The sequence below is a fragment of the Hevea brasiliensis genome, unplaced genomic scaffold (genome assembly GCF_030052815.1).
Source record: "Hevea brasiliensis isolate MT/VB/25A 57/8 unplaced genomic scaffold, ASM3005281v1 Scaf4, whole genome shotgun sequence".
NCBI classification, from domain to species: domain Eukaryota; kingdom Viridiplantae; phylum Streptophyta; class Magnoliopsida; order Malpighiales; family Euphorbiaceae; genus Hevea; species Hevea brasiliensis.
In genome coordinates this window covers 668,638-686,958 of record NW_026614917.1, presented here as the reverse complement: position 1 = coordinate 686,958, position 18,321 = coordinate 668,638, and the positions used below count along the sequence as shown (strand labels likewise).

The following is an 18,321-nucleotide window of genomic DNA, read 5'->3' as shown; positions in this document are numbered from 1 at the left end:
ATGATGAGGTTAATAAAAAAAAATAATAAGTTATGATCAGGAAGGTGAAAAATTGATTGTTGGTATCATAATAATTTAAGCTATTTTGGTACAAATAATTCCAAGCTCAATAATTAGATATTTAACATTTTGCAGATCAAAGAATTTCACATGAGATCACAGTATATTATAATTTGGGATTAAAAAAATATGATGGGTAATATCGCAATGAGTCAGGTGAATCCATGAATTAGTAAGAAAAAAAAAAAAGAAACTAAAGCCATGAGCTATGTAATAAAGAAAAGGTGGAACCTTAGATGGAGCCATCACATGCAGTACAAGTGACACAAACAGAGCTAGGGGATTGAGGGGTGTCATGATAACACAATTAATTTTACTTTAGCTCCCTTAAAAATAATTAGCTATGTCATTGACAAGTGATAACTAGAACTAAAACTAAAACTAAAATTAATCCCTTCCAATTACACTTTTAGAGGGCAATGTTGGAATCCTCCATCGATTAACTAAAAAAATTGAAAGAAAATACAAGTAAAGGAAAGCCAATTTGATGGAAGCAACTCCAAATTCAAAAATCGAATATTGCCAACAATCTGCAGCACTCACTGACTCAGAAAATTTCACAACTATGTTTAAACATTTATTGTTAAAAGCACTTTAATGTACAAGCAATGATTACTTAGAAGGAAAGTCGATCTGATAACTCGATCTAATCTCTCAAATTCAAAATATATGTAGGTTCAACTATGTTGAATCCTTGTTGCTTCTTTATAATAAGAGAGAGATATGAAGAGTATTTCACAGGAGAGTCTCTAACAAGTGAGAACTTTGAATGTATATTTGATATTTTAAGGTTTAAATATTATTCTCTGATTCTTGTTAAGATAGGCTTACGTTGAATCTCTTAAATTTAGTGTTCTCAATTTTACTTATTTATTTTATCATCACATTTATTTAGTTCAAACAACTATTCGATTTGCTAAATTGCTTTAATAATAATGATACAAGGATTAGGGAAGTCAATTTCAGCGCACACAGAATATACATGCAAGAGCTTATACACCTAATAACAGCTATCACTCGCTATAAATAGAGCTGAGCTCAAAGTCCATCTCATCATCGCTTGCCTTGTGCTCGCCACACGCATTCCCCCCACTCTCTCTCCCTTCCTCTCTCTCTCTCTCTCTCTCTTGAGGTACATGCTATGACAATATTGCATTCTTTCTTCTTTAATTTTCTTTTGTTTTTCATATTTTCCCATGTTAGATAATGATTTTCTAATCATTATCATTTATTTAGATGATTATTTAACCTCCTAACTATTAATTAAGAGTGTTTAAACAAGCTGTTTGTTTAAGATTGTCCTTTTCCTCAAGAAATCTTACCAACAACATTGATGGGTAGCTAGGAATATATTCTTGTAAGCTTTTAAGAAATGAAAATATCCCAATATCTATGCATGGAGATGGAACCTTCATGCCTGTTTAGCTAATGATCATGTATATTATTAATGGTTTTTTTTTTGGGGTTATTGTGAAGGTAGAAAATGAAGATGATCATGAAGATGGAGAAATCATCATGGGCAGTTCTACTCTTAATCATGGTAAGCTGTAGCATATCTATGGCACAACCTAGCCCAGTTACAGAAGCAACTCTGCATGAAATTGCTGCTTCTCTTCAAATGTACGTTGATGAACTTCCAGAGATGCCTAAGCTCTTTGGTTACACCACCAACAAATATGGATCTCCCAACCCAGCCAAACTCACTATTGGCATGTATCAGATCAAATGGGTATGAGTTTCTTCTGGCCCTTCCTTCCCTCTCTCTCTCTCTCTCTCTCTCCATTCAACTCTGTTAGATGCCATGAGTCTGCCTCAATATCCATTGAGTTTTGAGTTTCAAGTAAAAATTTATATAAAATTCAAATAAATCATGTCTCTTTTTATCATCTGTGGTTTATATTTAAAATTTAATGGGATTTGCAAGATATATAAACTCAATAAATTTAATTAATTTCTCATATTTTTAATATTTATTTAATGTTCTACAGCCTGCCACTTACCTGGAAGCAACTATATAATTGTCTTGCTCAAGTATTCAAGAGTCAAATATAATATTCATTACACGTCCAATAAGTCATATATAATAATTCTTAAAAAAAAAAAGCCATATATAATAATTGGTGTATGCAAATCATAGTCTTTAAATTAATTTTAAAAATAATTTATTGTCCAGTCCTAATGGACAATAATTACATATCTTACAGACCACTTTATAAAGTATAAGTAAATAAACAATAAAATAATTTATTTTTTCTCTCTCTAATGAAAACAATATTATTTAATTTTTTTTCCTCATTATTTTTATTAAAAGTATGCTATTTTTAATTTTTAACATTGAATCTTGGGGAGGTAACGTGTCTTACAGGTCATATTCACTGTGAAAAATGACAAATAAATTGTAATTTTAAAATAAAATTAATAGTAAAATTTTATAATTAATTAATTGCAATCATAGGGAGGATTTGTTTTCAAAGTTCTAGAATATATTATGCTATATCAACTACGACACAGCAACGACTTCGATAGGGATAATTGCATATATAATTACATAACAGTAAATTAGTTTAATAAAATATTTCATAAGTATATTTATCTAACATTAAAATTATATATTTAACTATAAACATTTTTTTATGGGTATAGAATGATTGATTTGAGTATTAGATCTGCAAGATAATAGAAAACAGTTAACTACCACTCCAATACTTAAATTAGTAATGGAAAATAGATTATAAATGAATAAAACTAATTCCATTAACGTAGCTGATAACATTTATTTATATTTTAGTGTATTTCTATTAGGATTAGGAGATTGTAATTAAGTGAAATTAAAAATTCACTTTATCTAGAACTCTAATTACGGCAGTTATCTTGAAATCCTTATCTTAATCCAATTGTCCAGGAATATACTCAGACGAGTAACTCTTTATTCGAATATTTGAATTCATTTTCTAAGTACCTTACAATTACTTGAATTGGACTATGAACTTTGACCTATGTTATTCAGTTGTTCATTACTCGTTTTCAAGTATTATTAACCTCGATAAATTATTATTATTATTATTATTATTATTATTATGTAACACTTGTTTTTAATTATTTTAAAAATATAGTTATTTTGTGTAATTCATTTAAACGACATCGTTTTATTATTTCTTTCAGAAATTTCACCGCGATTTCCCAGCCACAACTGTATTTGCTTACGGAACATCGGCTGCAACCGCCACTGTACCTGGCCCCACTATAGAGGCAATTAAAGGAGTACCTACATCTGTGACGTGGCAAAATTTTCTCCCTCAATCTCACATACTCCCGTGGGATCCAACGGTCCCAACAGCCATCCCTAAGCACGGAGGTGTCCCCACTGTTGTTCATCTCCACGGTGGGGTCCATCCACCAACATCGGACGGTCATGCTTTAGCTTGGTTCACAGCAGGATTTCGTGAGACTGGGCCTACATGGTCTCAACGAACGTATACTTACCCTAACGTGCAACACTCTGGTAATCTCTGGTACCATGATCATGCAGTTGGTCTGACACGTGTCAATCTCCTAGCTGGTTTGATTGCAGCCTATGTAATTCGCGATCCATATCTCGACGCAAAATTAAAACTCCCAATGGGCCCAGAGTTTGATCGTCATTTAATGATCGTCGACCGAAGCTTTTACAAAGATGGTTCGTTGTACATGAATTACACTGGAATCAATCCCACAATACACCCGCAATGGCAACCGGAATACTTCGGTGACGCTGTTATTGTCAACGGTAAAGCTTGGCCTTATCTTGAGGTCAAACGAAGAAAATACAGATTCCGCATAATCAACGCCGCCAATGCAAGATACTTCCGTTTTTCCTTATCCAACGGCTTATCTTTTATCCAAGTAGGATCAGATGCATCATACCTACCTTATCCAATCTCTACACCCACCATACTCCTAGCTCCTTCGGAGATTGCTGACGTCATCATTGATTTCTCGAAAGCATCTGCCAAAGAATCCGTTTTGACCAATGATGCTCCATACCCGTACCCGACTGGTAATTCGGTTGACGAGCTGAACAGTAAGATCATGAAGTTCATCATTAACCCTAAATCACCGACACCGCCTGATACATCACGAGTCCCACCAAATTTGGTTGAATATCAGACGGCATCAACAGCAGGAGCAGCAGTTACAAGGTACATTGTGATGTACGAGTACCAAAGTCAAACCGGAGCTCCAACCCATTTATACATAAATGGGAAAAGATTTGAAGATCCGGTAACGGAGACGCCAAAATCCGGCAGCACAGAAGTATGGGAAGTGATAAACCTGACCGGCGATAATCACCCATTACACGTCCATCTCGGTACAATTCAAGCACTTAAAGCGCAGGAGCTGGTGGATTTATCTACATTCAGTGCGTGCATGAGTGTTAAGAACGATGCAATTGCATGCAACGTGAGTAAGCACGCAACTGGGAAGGTGATTAATACGCCGGAAAACGAGAAGACTTGGAAGAACACGGTGAAGATTGAACCTGGGTACCAGACGACGGTGGTGGTTAAGTTTAATTTGGTTGAGAATAACAAAGCAAAGGCGTATCCTTTTGACGCAAGTGCAGAACCAGGTTATGTGTATCACTGCCATGTAAGTTTAGATTCCATCTAAACACTTTCTTTTCTTCTTCTATTACATGATCATGATTCTGATTGATTGATTGATTGATTGATTGATTCATCGATGATGTTCTTTTCATGCAGATTTTGGATCATGAAGATAATGCTATGATACGTCCACTGAAGCTTCTTCCTTGAAAAATACACATATATATATGAATTATATATGTGGAAATGTAAATTTATACTATATATCGAGTCATTTCTTTATGTGCTGTTGTTTTTTTTTTTTTCGCATGTTTTGTTTTGTGGGGCTTTAAGTTTCCGTTTCCATGTTATTTTGCCCATTTTTCTTGTTGTAATTAAGGAATAAATTCAAATTTACCAAATGTTAACCTACCGGCATTAGAATTGCCTTATTCAGCTCTATTCCATAATAATTTTTAAAATAGCATTTATATCCATATATATATATATATATATATATATACCAAAACCAACTCCACGTATATATATATTTCGGTGGATGGTGGGACGACAAGGACGTGGAGTTGGTTTCGTATATATATGGTTTCGTATATATATATATATACACAAAAGAGTTGGCTCTGCGTCCATATATATACGAAACCAACTCCACATCCCTGTCGTCCCACCATCCACCGATAAAACCAACTCCACGTCCCTGTCGTCCCACAAAGCAGCAAAAAAAAAAAAAAAAAAAAAAAATATATATATATATATATATATATATATATATATATAAAAAAGAGTTGGCTCTTCGTCCCGTTCATCCACCGAAACCAACTCCACGTCTCTGTCGCCCTATATATTTTGGTGGATGGTGGGACGACAAGGACATGGAGTTGGTTTCGGTGGATGAACGGGATGCAAAGCCAACTCCATATATATATATATATATATATATATATATATATATATATATATTTCGGTGGATGGTGGGACGACAGGGATGTGGAGTTGGTTTCGGTGGATGAACGGGACGCAGAGCCAACTCTTTTGTGTGTGTATATATATATATATATATTTCGGTGGATGGTGGGACGACAGGGACATGGAGTTGGTTTCGGTGGATGAACGGGATGCAAAGCCAACTCCATATATATATATATATATATATGTGTGTGTGTGTGTGTGTGTGTGTGTGTGTGTGTGTATTACAAGTATCGGTAAAGAGGAAACCTTTTATATATTTTCTTATTTATATATATATATATATATATATATATATATAATACACACACACACTAGAGTTGGCTCTGCGTCCCGTTCATCCACCGAAACCAACTCCATGTCCCTGTCGTCCCACCATCCACCGAAATATATATATATATATGTGTGTGTGTGTGTGTGTGTGTGTGTTTGTGTGTGTGTGTGTGTGTATTACAAGTATCGGTAAAGAGGAAACCTTTTATATATTTTCTTTTTTTTTTTAATAAAAATCAGTTATTGTCCAACAGTAATCATGATCAACCCAATTCAATACCAATGATTAAAGAAAAAAAATGAATTTCTAGAGTAGTTGTAACAGATCAAGGAAAGAAAATAAAATCAGATTCACCCATTATTGAACAAAGAACGAGAATTTTTACCTTGAAAACAGAATTAAAGGTAATGAATAGAGAAATAAAAATTTAGGGATTCTCTGCGTACATCAGATTATAAATCGTAAATATATATATATATATATATATATATATATATATATATATATATATATATATATATATATATATATAACAATAAATAAAAGATGATGAAAATACCTGTTGAGAGTATTTGGTATAAAAGGAGGTGATAAACAGGCTTTGAGAGCAAAGTTTAACAGAAAGATATTATTAGGGTATATATATTTCAAGAGTTTCATTAGGTGTAGAATGGGATAAGAGTCATCATTGAACTGAGTTGTTCAGACTACAAATATATATTTAATTTCAAAAATAATATATCTATAAAAATAAATAAGCAGGCCATCCAATAAAATATATTTTTTTAGATAATTATATTAAATTATTGTTAGCTAATTAAAATAAATAAATAAATAAAATATTAGGTTTCCACGTAATCAAAAGCTACCGAATAATAGAATTTCTAGTCCTATATATAGTGTTGCTTTGCAATTCTAATCATAAGTGAATTAGGAACCCTAATTTAACTCTAGTTCGGAATACTAAATACGATGAACTAGGAAATAATAATAATAAACGTAATAATTATAGAATCCCTAAAGAATAAAACTCTAAACTTCCTAATTTTGCAATAAATAAAATTCCTAAACTCTGTCTAGTGTCTTCGTCCAATGCTGCTTCACCCAGTACCAGTACTGACTGACAATAGGACTAAATTATTTTGTAGGTTCTGACCATTTCTGCTGGTAAGTCAGCGAAAGTGTGGGAGATCTGTGAAGATGGTAATGGGGAATTGAAGAAAACATTGGCATGTTCTGGCTCAGGTGGAGTTGATGACATGCTAGTTGGTTGCCTTTGGCAGAATGATTATCTTGTCACTGTGTCCCTTGGTGGCACAATTAGCATCTTCTTTGCAAGTGATCTCAAAAAAAGTCCACGACAAATATCTGGACATATGAAGAATGCTACATCATTAGCTGTGCTTAAAAATGTCCAAAAAACTATATTGTCCGGTAGTTATGATGGTTTGATAGTTAAATGGATTCAAGGCATTGGGTACAGCTGCTGTTGAAGAAGAAATTGTCACATCTGGATTTGATAATAAGGTGACTGACATGCATATATTCTTCAATTCTACTTTGAAATAACTATATTTACTTTTTGTTTCCATTTCTAATCAATTATAGAGTTAAGAAAGTGAAAGAGAACATGCTTGTTACAATCTTTTTTCTTCCTTATTTAATTATGTAGACAGAATATATCTTGATTGTGGCTTCTCTTTCATTATTTGATACTTAGCTTATGAACAAATAATATGCATCTAAAGCTATAATTGAATTTCCAAGGAGAAGTATTTCCCCAGCAAATATTTTGAAATCCTCGAGTTCAAATATATACAGTATAAAACTGACAAAAGAAGACAGTTAGACTCCACTGGTAATTGAACTTTTATCTGGAAAGTTATTTGGAGAAAGTTTTAAAGTGTCTTTAAATAGCATTGGTGAGATTTTTCTTCCAATGTAAGTTGCTGCTTGTTGCTGAAATTATAAAATATCCTCAATAATTCACTCATTTATGTAATTTCTTGGCTTATAAAATTGACAATCAATGGAAGATCTACAAAATATGATGATGAAATTACTTGGTATGGATGATTTGTCAAATCATTTGTTAGTCCCAGATTCTGTAAAGCCACAAATGGATTATTATTATTATTATTATTATTATTATTATTATTATTGTTGTTGTTGTTGTTGTTTCTTCGTGACTTTAATAAATAATTAGATAAAATTCTACTTAGGTTTGATTAATTAAACATGACTTTTTCCTGAGGCACCATCATTTTTTGGAAAAAAAAAAAAATTATATGTGATGGTTCTGCTCGTAATGCTTTTCTTTCTTCCCTTTCCCTGTGCCTGGATTTGGAGAGTTCGTTTTCAAGGGGACCAATGTGGAGATGCCAATTCCATTGACATTAGCAGTCAACCAAAAGACTTTAGTCTTGCCCTTCTCAATCCTGGGCTTGCTTTGGTCACAATTGATTCAGGTGTTGTCATGCTCCGTGGCACAAAAATAGTGTCAACAATCAATCTTGGTTTTTCGGTGACAGCATCTGCAATTGCACATGATGGAAGTGAAGCAATCATAGGTGGGCATGATGGCAAATTGCATGTATATTCTATAACAGGTGACAATCTTAAGGAAGAAGCAGTACTTGAGAAACGTCATGGGGCTGTCAGTGTCATACGTTACTCTCCAGATGTTTCAATTTTTGCAGCTGGTGATGCAAATAGAGAAGCTATTGTTTGGGACCGAGTCTCCCGAGAGGTACCTTGTTCTCCTAATTTAATTTGACAATTTTGTTGCCGTAAAACTGTTTATTTATGACATTTGATTAGTTTAGCAGAAGTGACAAATGTGCAAACCTATGTTTGTTGTGTGTGCGTGTGTGAAATAACATTATATTTATTTTAAGAGTGATACAACTGATTGGCTCACCAACTTGGCTCACAACTTTGCTGATCTAGTAAGTTATGAGAAGGCCTTAAAATTTTCTAGCACTTTGCCTGGAGGTAAGAAACTTACCTACACTGGGTGTACATAGGTAGCTCTCACAAAAGAGTGGGCTTCATGCAATGAGATCCATTTCTATTAGTGATGGTGTATGTACACATGATAAGCTTAGTCATGTAGTTAAACCTAGTCACATGATAAGTCTGTTGGAAGTATAACTAAAATTAGATTATCCAGTTGACTGCTCATACCATTTTCAACATGAAGTAAACATGCCCTTAGAATAGTGAGAATAGGTACAGTCAAGTATTTAAAACCTGATTAGTTGGACCTGGTTAACAAGGAGTTGCTTTGTTAACTGATCTAGTTGACTGCCCAAACACCTGTGAGTGGTCAAAGCCTGATTAAAATTAGCTGATCCACTAATCCCACTGCAACCTGGCCTTCCAGATTAAAATGAATTTGACCTGCTTTCGGAAATGTTGAAAGTGCAAGTTGCCTGTTAGATGCTTGAACCCTGTTTCAGAAGAAGTCCACAATAGCCTCCGGGCCACCAAGCCACCTAAAGAATTTTGATGTAAACTGTTAGTCTCAAAGTCTCTACTCTCTGACAAGTGCAAAGGATATTCAAGTCCTGAATATCATTTCATCATTTTATAAACACTCCCTTATTTTTGGTTGACATTTTGTTTGTTTAATACGGATGCAACCAGATACTCCTAGGTGAACCATAGATTAACTATTAGACAATAGTGTAGACAAACCATATCATAACTATTAGACACTAGCGTATCCATAATGTATGCATTGGTGCTATTATTCTTACACTTAAACATCAAGTTTGCTATTACCTAATTCTAGTCTTGTCGTGTACTGTGTCCTTGTTCTGTGAGGAGATAGATGAGTTTATTACACAAGGGTTTGATTTATTCTACCAGGCAAAGCCCGACTGGTATATTACATTGAACCAAGCATTGATCCTTGATTTGAAATACTCCTATGATTGTATACTGTCAGATCCCCCTTAGGCCTGGTCGTCAGTTTATTGTTTTATTTAAGAATGTGTACCTTGCTTTATTTAAGAATGGCAACAACAGTAGATGTCCTCTTATTTGCTTTTTTAAGTATTCTAGTTTGTTACCTCATAATCTTGTTAGTTATATTTTTCACAACTTAAGAACATGTTATACCATACTGCCCGCATAAATTGCCATGCTTGGTCTCCTGATAGCAGCGTGGTTGCTACTGGATCACTTGACACTTGTGTCATTATGTACGAAGTGGACAAGCCTGCATCTAGTCGGATGACCATAAAGGGAGCTCATTTGGGTGGGGTATATTGTCGACACCATATTTTGGCCGATCCCCAAAATCAATAAAACTTTGAAACTGACCTCAGTACTAAGTCTAATTTTGACAGCCAGTCACATTTCCGATCTCTCTTTGATAGGCAGTCACATTTCCGATCTCTCTTTGATAGACAGTAACATTTCCGATCTCTCCTCACAAAGAATTAAATTAATGCTAAGTCCTCACATCAGTCAAAGCCTTACCAGTCTATTAAATCGCTCACTGATCTCTCGAACCCATTGTCGAATCTCCGGACCAGACAAGTATATTCCTGGTCTCTGTTAATAGACAAAATGAACTGACACCAAATCTTTTCTTACCAGTTTTATTGCCGATCTCCCTTTCAAAAGTTTAAAAGCTAAGGTTTTGGTCCGGTTTAATGAGGATTCCGATCTTAAGTGTTCAAGTTAAATTTCTAATTTTAATCAAGTCCCGTTCAACATTTCTTTCCTACCGATCTCATGCTCATTATGTTTTTCCGATCTCTCACACTTAGGATAATAATAGCTTTCAGTTATTTCAATATACTCAGACAATCAAGTGTTTAGAAATGTTCCGATCACAACCATTCATCAAACAAAAGGCATTATATTTCATTTCATCGCGAAATTTGTACAAGTTATTCGGCTGGGGGATCACCCCCAGCCTGATCTACATTTTGCTCATCCTCTCCTTCCTCTTCACTATCCTCACCCTCGCCCCCGGGAGCCAGGTCGGCCATCCAAGAGAAGTCCTCTTCTGTGTAACGCTTCTGGAGTTCGACCAAGAGGTCCTTGTGAGCATTCACATAGGCACCAGCTATCCCTGTCACCATTTCTTCGTCTTTCGCCTTAAGCTCCTCGATAAGTTGGGCGACCTGAGAAGCATCGTTGGCCCGGAGCGCCTCGACTTCCCTGAGAGCACGATCCCTTTCAGCCAGAACATGATTCTGTTCGACCACCTCTTCTTCGTCAGACGACCACGAGAACTGAATAGAAGGAGGACTCGCCGCTCTTTGACCCTCGACACCGCTCATTTTCAAAGAAAACAAAGAACTTAAACTAAAAAGAAGATCAAAGCCCTTACCGGAGTCGGATCGGCGTCGGAAGAACTTGAGCAAACGAGAGAACTTTGAGGTTGTGAGCGAGAGATTGAAAATGACATACAGGAGCAAATGGCTAACCCTTCACCCCTATTTATACTTGTCCGAGCATTTAATGCTCACGAGGTTCTAGGCAGTGCATCGGTTAACGAGATTCGCCAGCTGTTCTGACACGTCTCTCGAACATTCCAAGGAGATCGATTAAATGGAGATCGGCATAATAAGTTGAATATTTTGAATGAAGGATTAGTTAAGAGTCGTTTTGTTAGGAACCAGATCGGACAAATATATCAGAGATCGGAAAATAATCAATAAGATAATAATTGGAGAAACAAGATTTTTATTTCCAAAAGATCGGATTACATCATTTGGGCGATCTCTAGAGATCGGATGACAATAAAGGTCTAACTACATCATTTGGGCGATCTCTAGAGATCTGATTACATTGAAGGATTACATCATTTGGGCGATCTCTAGAGACCGGTGGAACATCCTATCTAAAGAGTCCCAGGTTTATAACTGATCCCAAGGGTGTCGCCGATCGGAGCTTAATCCGCTGTCGGAACACCCAATGTGGAAGGAAACAGCTGTCGGAACACTCAATGTGGTGAGAAGCAGAGTGAACTTGAGGAAGCAATCGCCTAGGGTCAGCGGAGCATCAGCAATTTGCTCAGTAAGGTTGTCTCATTTACTTATGTATCTGGGTGATCCAAATTTAGTGAAAAATCAAATGCTCCTTTAGTCAAAAGGATCAACATATCCATTTAAGCCCTCCTAACTAATACAAAGTTAAATCTACTTACCCTTATTAAGGGACGAGGTGGGGTGCCTAACACCTTCCCCACCCGTTTACGGACCCCGAACCTAGAATCTCTGCCTTGAAGTGGTTTCATTTCAATTTATTTTCACAAATGGTTTTCTTTAGTTTCCCTTAAAACTAAGGTGGCGACTCCTCACTCTTTCCCACTTCGGTGAGTGATCGACTAGGCGACCGCAAAATCCCTTGCGACAGCTTGGTGACTCCACTGGGGACAGTACAAAGACTGACTTAGCCCCGGTCTAGTGGTCCAAGAGTAGATTTAATTTTGTCCGATCAAATTATAGTTAAATGGGCTTATTCAGCGATGTTTTATACATTATTGCTGCTAACTATTTTGCTTGTTTCTGATTTTATTTCCTCTGATTGCTCTTCGTTTCAAAAAAGAAAAAAAGAAAAATGGAAAAATAAAATCCCCCTGAATTGGGAAGAGGTAAAAGTGTCCCTTCACACACTAAACACTCACACGATGTCCTCACACACTTTGGCCCTATACCCGGGCTTTCTTCCCCTTTTAGGAAAGTAGGAGGGAGTCATGTAGCGGTACCCGTGGGTTCTACCCCGTTAGTATCCGTGAAGGCTTCTGCTCAAATTGAAACTCGTTCTATCCACTGTGATACTCGTGGAATTTTCCCGATAATATCATGGTTATAGAATGGGGCTCTACTGTTTACAGTAGGGGCAATTTGGGAACCTGTGGCTTTTAGAAAATTAGACCCTGAGCTAAACTATCACGATAGCTGAAAGCCATAGTAAGCTACCTTATAAGATAGAACTACCCAAATAGGTAGCGCTCGTCCGATATCAGGAGTCTCCCTATTATAGGACAAAAGGGGCATACTTACTCTCATCCTTTTCTGCTTTAATTTCCTTTTGTTCATTTTTGTGAGGGTAATCTTGAATTCTACTAAAACACCTACACATTTTCCTACTTTGATAAATGTGTACGTGTCATCCTGTCAACAGTATGATTCAAAATTACCCTAATTCATCTTGCTAATAAGTTTTTCCCGCAGGCATCACCAAATTAAGGTCTGTAAAAGGATAAGCATCATTTTTAATATGGCATCCTCGAGTCAGTCGGCAGAAGAAGTTCTTAGACCAGAACAGAATGCTAAACCATTGTTGAACCTATGAGGCGGTTCGGGCCATGGTTTAGCAAAATTGTGAATGAATAGTATGACTCCCGTAGGAACCTCCTCGCTAGGGTTATGCAAAAAATTGGATGCGCCATATGGACAGGTATCATGGATGCGCGTTCAATCCAGTCATTCATGGTCAGACTATCGAACGATGCCATGATAAAATTGATGCGATAATCCTTTTACAGATTTCAACCCAGCTATCAAATGCCACTGTATCCTTCGTCCAGACCAGGACTTTTAGTTTCTTTGCAAAATTCAAGGTTCATTTAAAATCTTCTTTTTTTTTTTTTTTTTTTTTTTACTCCTTACAGGAAATCAATATTGCTTCAAACAAGGCAAGTCTGACCAAGCACACGGTTCCACCCAAGCGAGTATACTTAACAAGATCTCGAACAAGGAAGATAATGGAAGATCAGGAACAAGTACAGAACCTACAGGGGCAAGTTTCCGAATTGAAAGATCAGGTCTCAGAACTTATGAGACTAATGAGGGAAATGTCCCAGAATAAACCCACTTCAGAGCCTAGCCTACCATTACCTCCTCCACCACCTCCAACAAATGATCCTCACCAAGCTTCAACTTCTTTCACCTTTCAATCACCTATCCCGGACAGCGATCACTTTGTCAATCCGGTCGTCATGACTAATGACCTGCCTTTCTCCTATTACCCGGCTGTCTCAAATGCCGAGCCTCACCCTTCAATCCTAATCCCTCCAATTCACTCCACCCCTCAGCTCCCGACCGGGGGAGCATATCATGCAGTGGGAGGGGAAAATAAGACAAAAGAAAGTGAGAAACTATTTCCTCTAGAGGAGAGATTGAGAGCAATTGAAGGACTGAATATGTATGGTTCGGTCGACGTGGCATCACTAAGACTGGTGCCAGATGTGGTGGTGCCACCCAAATTCAAGGTTCCGGATTTCGACAAGTACACCGGGAACTCAGATCCCCGCATCCACCTGGCAACCTACATTGCCAAAATGTCTGCCCTAACAGAAGATGACCGACTTCTCATTCACTTCTTTCACGAGAGCCTCTCCGGAGCAGCTCTAAGATGGTGCATACAATTGGACAGGAGCAAGCTGCACTCCTGGAAGGATTTAGCTGATACCTTCTTGAAGCAATACAAATTCAATTGTGATGCGGCACCCACAAGGAGGGACCTCCAGAACTTGGCACAGAAAGACCGGGAAGGTTTCAAGCAGTATGCCCAGAGATGGAGAGAAAAGGCGGCGGAAGTATACCCTCCGGTGACCGACAATGAGCTATGCTCTCTGTTCATCGAAACTTTGAAGGCCCCTTACTTCAACTTGATGATTGGGAACACCTCCAACAGCTTCTCTGACATCATACAGGCCGGCGAAAGAATTGAGGCCAATCTAAGAATGGGACGGTTGCAGGAGTTGGCTGAGAACCCTGCGAAGAAGACTGCCAGCTTTGGCAAGAAGAAGGAGGGTGATGTGCATTCTGTCACCTGTCAAAACAATTATTCCCCATTCCCTCAAAACAAATATCGGCCATATCCTCCCCCTCACGGCCAAACAATAGCAAATATTTCACCTCCTTTCCCAAATTATCCACACCCACGCCCACAATACCATTCACCTACAAATTACCAACCAAGACCACCTCCTCCTCCTGCTCAACCAAGACCACCACAAAACAACCCAAGACCCCCAAGAAACCCTGATCCACCTCTTCTCCTCCCACTCAGTGAAATATACCGATACCTTGTCGGTATAAACCAAATTGTACCCGTTCCCCTAGACCCAATTCGGCCTCCATATCCCGGTGGTATGATGCCACTTTGCCGATTGTGAATATCATGGAGGAGCACAAGGGCATTCAGCGATAAGCGTGGGGCACTCGGAGGAGAGTGCACGCTTTAATCCGGAACGGGTGGTTGAAGATTGAGGGAAATGGTTCCCTCCCCAATGTTACCTCAAACCCGTTGCCCAATCATAATGCGGGCAATGGAGTAAATATGATAGAACCTGGGGATGAATGCAAAGGGTCTCCTCTAGAACCATCCATTGATGTCATCCAACTGGATTCCTTGTATGAGGCCCTAATCTTGCCAACGACTGAGGGGCAAGAGCTGAACAACTGGACAACTGAGGACGTCCCTGTACTCAATTTCGAGTAAAGTACCTTTGGTTATCTACACTTGATCATTTTGTCCATGGTGACAAGTGTAATATTGTAAATGGACCTTTTTCTTATGGCACAAACGTTAATGAATTAATAGCGCATTTTCAATCCAATTCTCTCTTTCTTTTGAATTCCATCCTTAATATACATTTTTTTATTCATTCAGGACCATTCATCAATTAACACCTAATAATCCAATAGATTCAGAGATTCCTCTGGTTAATTTTGAAATCCCCATAACTGCCATTACTTCAAATGATTCTGAGGAAGACCCTACACAAGAAGACAGTGAAAAGGATGAACCTTCCCTAGTGCCTTATGAAGACGAAATGCATACCATAAACTTAGGCACGGAAGAAGTAAAAAGGGAACTCAAGGTAGTGGAGAGTGAAGAATTGGGAGATATGATCAGTCTGCTTAAAGAATTCCTCGACGTATTTTCCTGGAGCTATGATGATATGGTGAGTTTGGACCCCCAGATAGTGATGCACAAAATTCCCCTAATTCCAGGGACAGTCCCGGTAAAGCAGAAGTTAAGGAGAATGAACCCCGACACACTGCTCAAAGTTCGGGATGAAGTTAAGAAAAGTATGACGCTGGGTTCCTGGAAGTGGTCAAATATCCCCAATGGATAGCTAATGTGGTCCCAGTAATGAAGAAGGACGGGAGAGTTCGGGTGTGCGTCGATTACAGGGATCTCAACAAAGCGAGCTTGAAAGACGATTTCCCTCTCCCTCACATTGATGTGTTAGTTGACAATCTTTGCGGGATTGGGCGGTGTTCGTGTATTGATGGGGCATCAGGGTACAATCAGATCCCGATGGACGAGGAAGATAAGGATAAAACTGCTTTCATCACTCAATGGTGAGTATTTTGCTATCGGGTCATGCCTTTTGGGTTGAAGAATGCTGGTGCTACCTACCAGCGTGCAATGGTCACATTATTCCACGATATGATGCATAAAGAGGTGGAAGTGTATGTGGATGATATGATCATCAAATCCCGGGGAGAAGAAGGTCATGTGCAGGTACTGAGGAAAGTATTCGAGAGACTCAAGAAATACCAGTTGAAACTGAACCCTGCCAAATGCATATTCGGAGCTAGATCGGGAAAGTTGTTGGGATTCATAGTAAGCGAAAGGGGAATAGAGGTTGATCCAGACAAGGTTCGAGCTATTCAAGAGATGCCATCCCCAAGAACAGAAAGGGAGGTGCGCAGTTTTCTAGGAAAGTTGAACTACATTTCGAGATTTATTGCCAATCTCACTGCTAAAGCTGAGCCAATTTTCAGGCTACTCCGGAAGAACAACTCTACCCAATGGGATTCAGTTTGCCAAGAGGCTTTTGAGAAGATCAAGCAATACTTGTCAAGACCACGATGTGGTCCCACAGTGGCGAGAAGGCCTCTTATCCTGTATATGGCAGTCCAGCAGAACTCGATGGGATGTGTTTTGGGACAACATGATGATACCGGGCGAAAGGAGATGGCTATTTATTACCTAAGTAAGAAGTTCAATGATTGTGATTCAAAGTACTCTTTCTTAGAAAAGACTTACTGCGCGTTAGCCTAGACAGCAAATCGCCTCAAGCACTACATGTTGAATCACCAGACATGGCTCATCTCCAGGATGGATCCTATCAAATATGTATTCGAAAGCCCATTCGTGCCAGGTAGGATAGCCAAGTGGCAGGTTATACTCTCCCAATACGACATAGTCTACATGACCCGGAAGGCGGTGAAAGGTAGCGTGATCGCTGACCTCCTAGCAGAGAACCCTATCCAGGATTATGAAGCTCTAGATTTTGAGTTCCCTGATGAGCATATTAATGAAGTGGACTGCGAGGAGGAGGGGCCAGCCGATGTATGGGAAATGTATTTGACGAATCACAATTTGTCAGGAATGGAATTGGAGCTGTATTGATATCCCCAGATGGAAAGCACTTCCCGATAGCCGTTAAGTTGAGATTTGACTGCACCAACAACGTCGCGAAATACGAAGCTTGTGTGATGGGTCTACAGGCCGCCATCGAAATGAAAGTCAGGAAGCTGGAGGTATACGGAGACTCAGCCCTGATTATTTATCAAGTCAAGAGAGAATGGCAAACCAAGGATCCCAAGCTAATCCCGTATCAGAAGTACCTATTAGAGCTGATCAAGAAATTCGAAGAAATCTCTTTCACTCACCTTAGTAGGGACAAGAATCAATTTGCTGATGCCTTAGCTACTCTAGCTGTTATGGCTCAAATCGAAGAGGGTCAGATGATTCAGACATTGAAGATTAAAGCAAGAAGTGAGCCAGCATATTGCTTCATGATTGAAGAAGAGCCCGATAGAAAGCCTTGGTATCATGACATCCTGGTCTACTGTAGAACCAGAGAATTCCCTTTGGGGGCAAGCAAGAATGAAAAGAAGATGATTCGAAGATTAGCATTGGGATACTTCCCCAGTGGAGAAACCCTATATAAGAGGAGCTCCAACGGCGAATTATTGAGATGCGTGGATGCAAAGGAGGCGAAGAAAATCCTTTTTGAGACTCATGAGGGAAATTGTGCAACCCATGCCAATGGGCACATGATGGCTAAGCAAATCATGCGACGTGGGTATTTTTGGACCACAATGGAAAAGGATTGCGTCGAGTATTTCCGAAAATGCCATAAGTGTCAAATCTATGCCGATCCGATCAATGTGCCACCTCACAAGTTGTTCAACCTCGTCTCACCATGGCCTTTTGCAATGTGGGGCATCGATGTGATTGGTCCCATCAATCCCAAGGCATCCAATGGGCACAAATTCATCCTTGTAGCCATCGACTACTTCTCCAAGTGGGTCGAAGCCACGTCATACGCGCACATCACACAGAATACGTTTCTCAAATTCTTCAGAAACAATATTATCTGTCGGCATGGCCTCCCTAATGAAATTGTCACTGACAACGCCAAGAATCTGAATGGTCCAA

General features: G+C 38.4%; 2 protein-coding genes across 2 annotated transcripts; both read left to right on the top strand.

The window, feature by feature from the left end:
* The first annotated feature begins 1,125 nt into the window (after positions 1–1,125).
* On the top strand, positions 1,126–5,057 carry LOC110636779 (multicopper oxidase LPR1 homolog 1-like). The gene is made up of 4 exons (XM_021786621.2): positions 1,126–1,192; positions 1,537–1,789; positions 3,223–4,689; positions 4,803–5,057. Exons 2-4 carry the CDS (start codon positions 1,544–1,546, stop codon positions 4,854–4,856), a joined length of 1,767 nt encoding a protein of 588 aa, XP_021642313.2. The 5' UTR covers positions 1,126–1,192; positions 1,537–1,543; the 3' UTR covers positions 4,857–5,057.
* A 1,858-nt stretch (positions 5,058–6,915) lies between these two features.
* On the top strand, positions 6,916–8,872 carry LOC131177316 (actin-interacting protein 1-2-like). The gene has a single exon (XM_058142293.1). The coding sequence runs from the start codon at positions 8,180–8,182 to the stop codon at positions 8,660–8,662; it is 483 nt and encodes a 160-aa protein (XP_057998276.1). The 5' UTR covers positions 6,916–8,179; the 3' UTR covers positions 8,663–8,872.
* Positions 8,873–18,321: the final 9,449 nt, after the last annotated feature.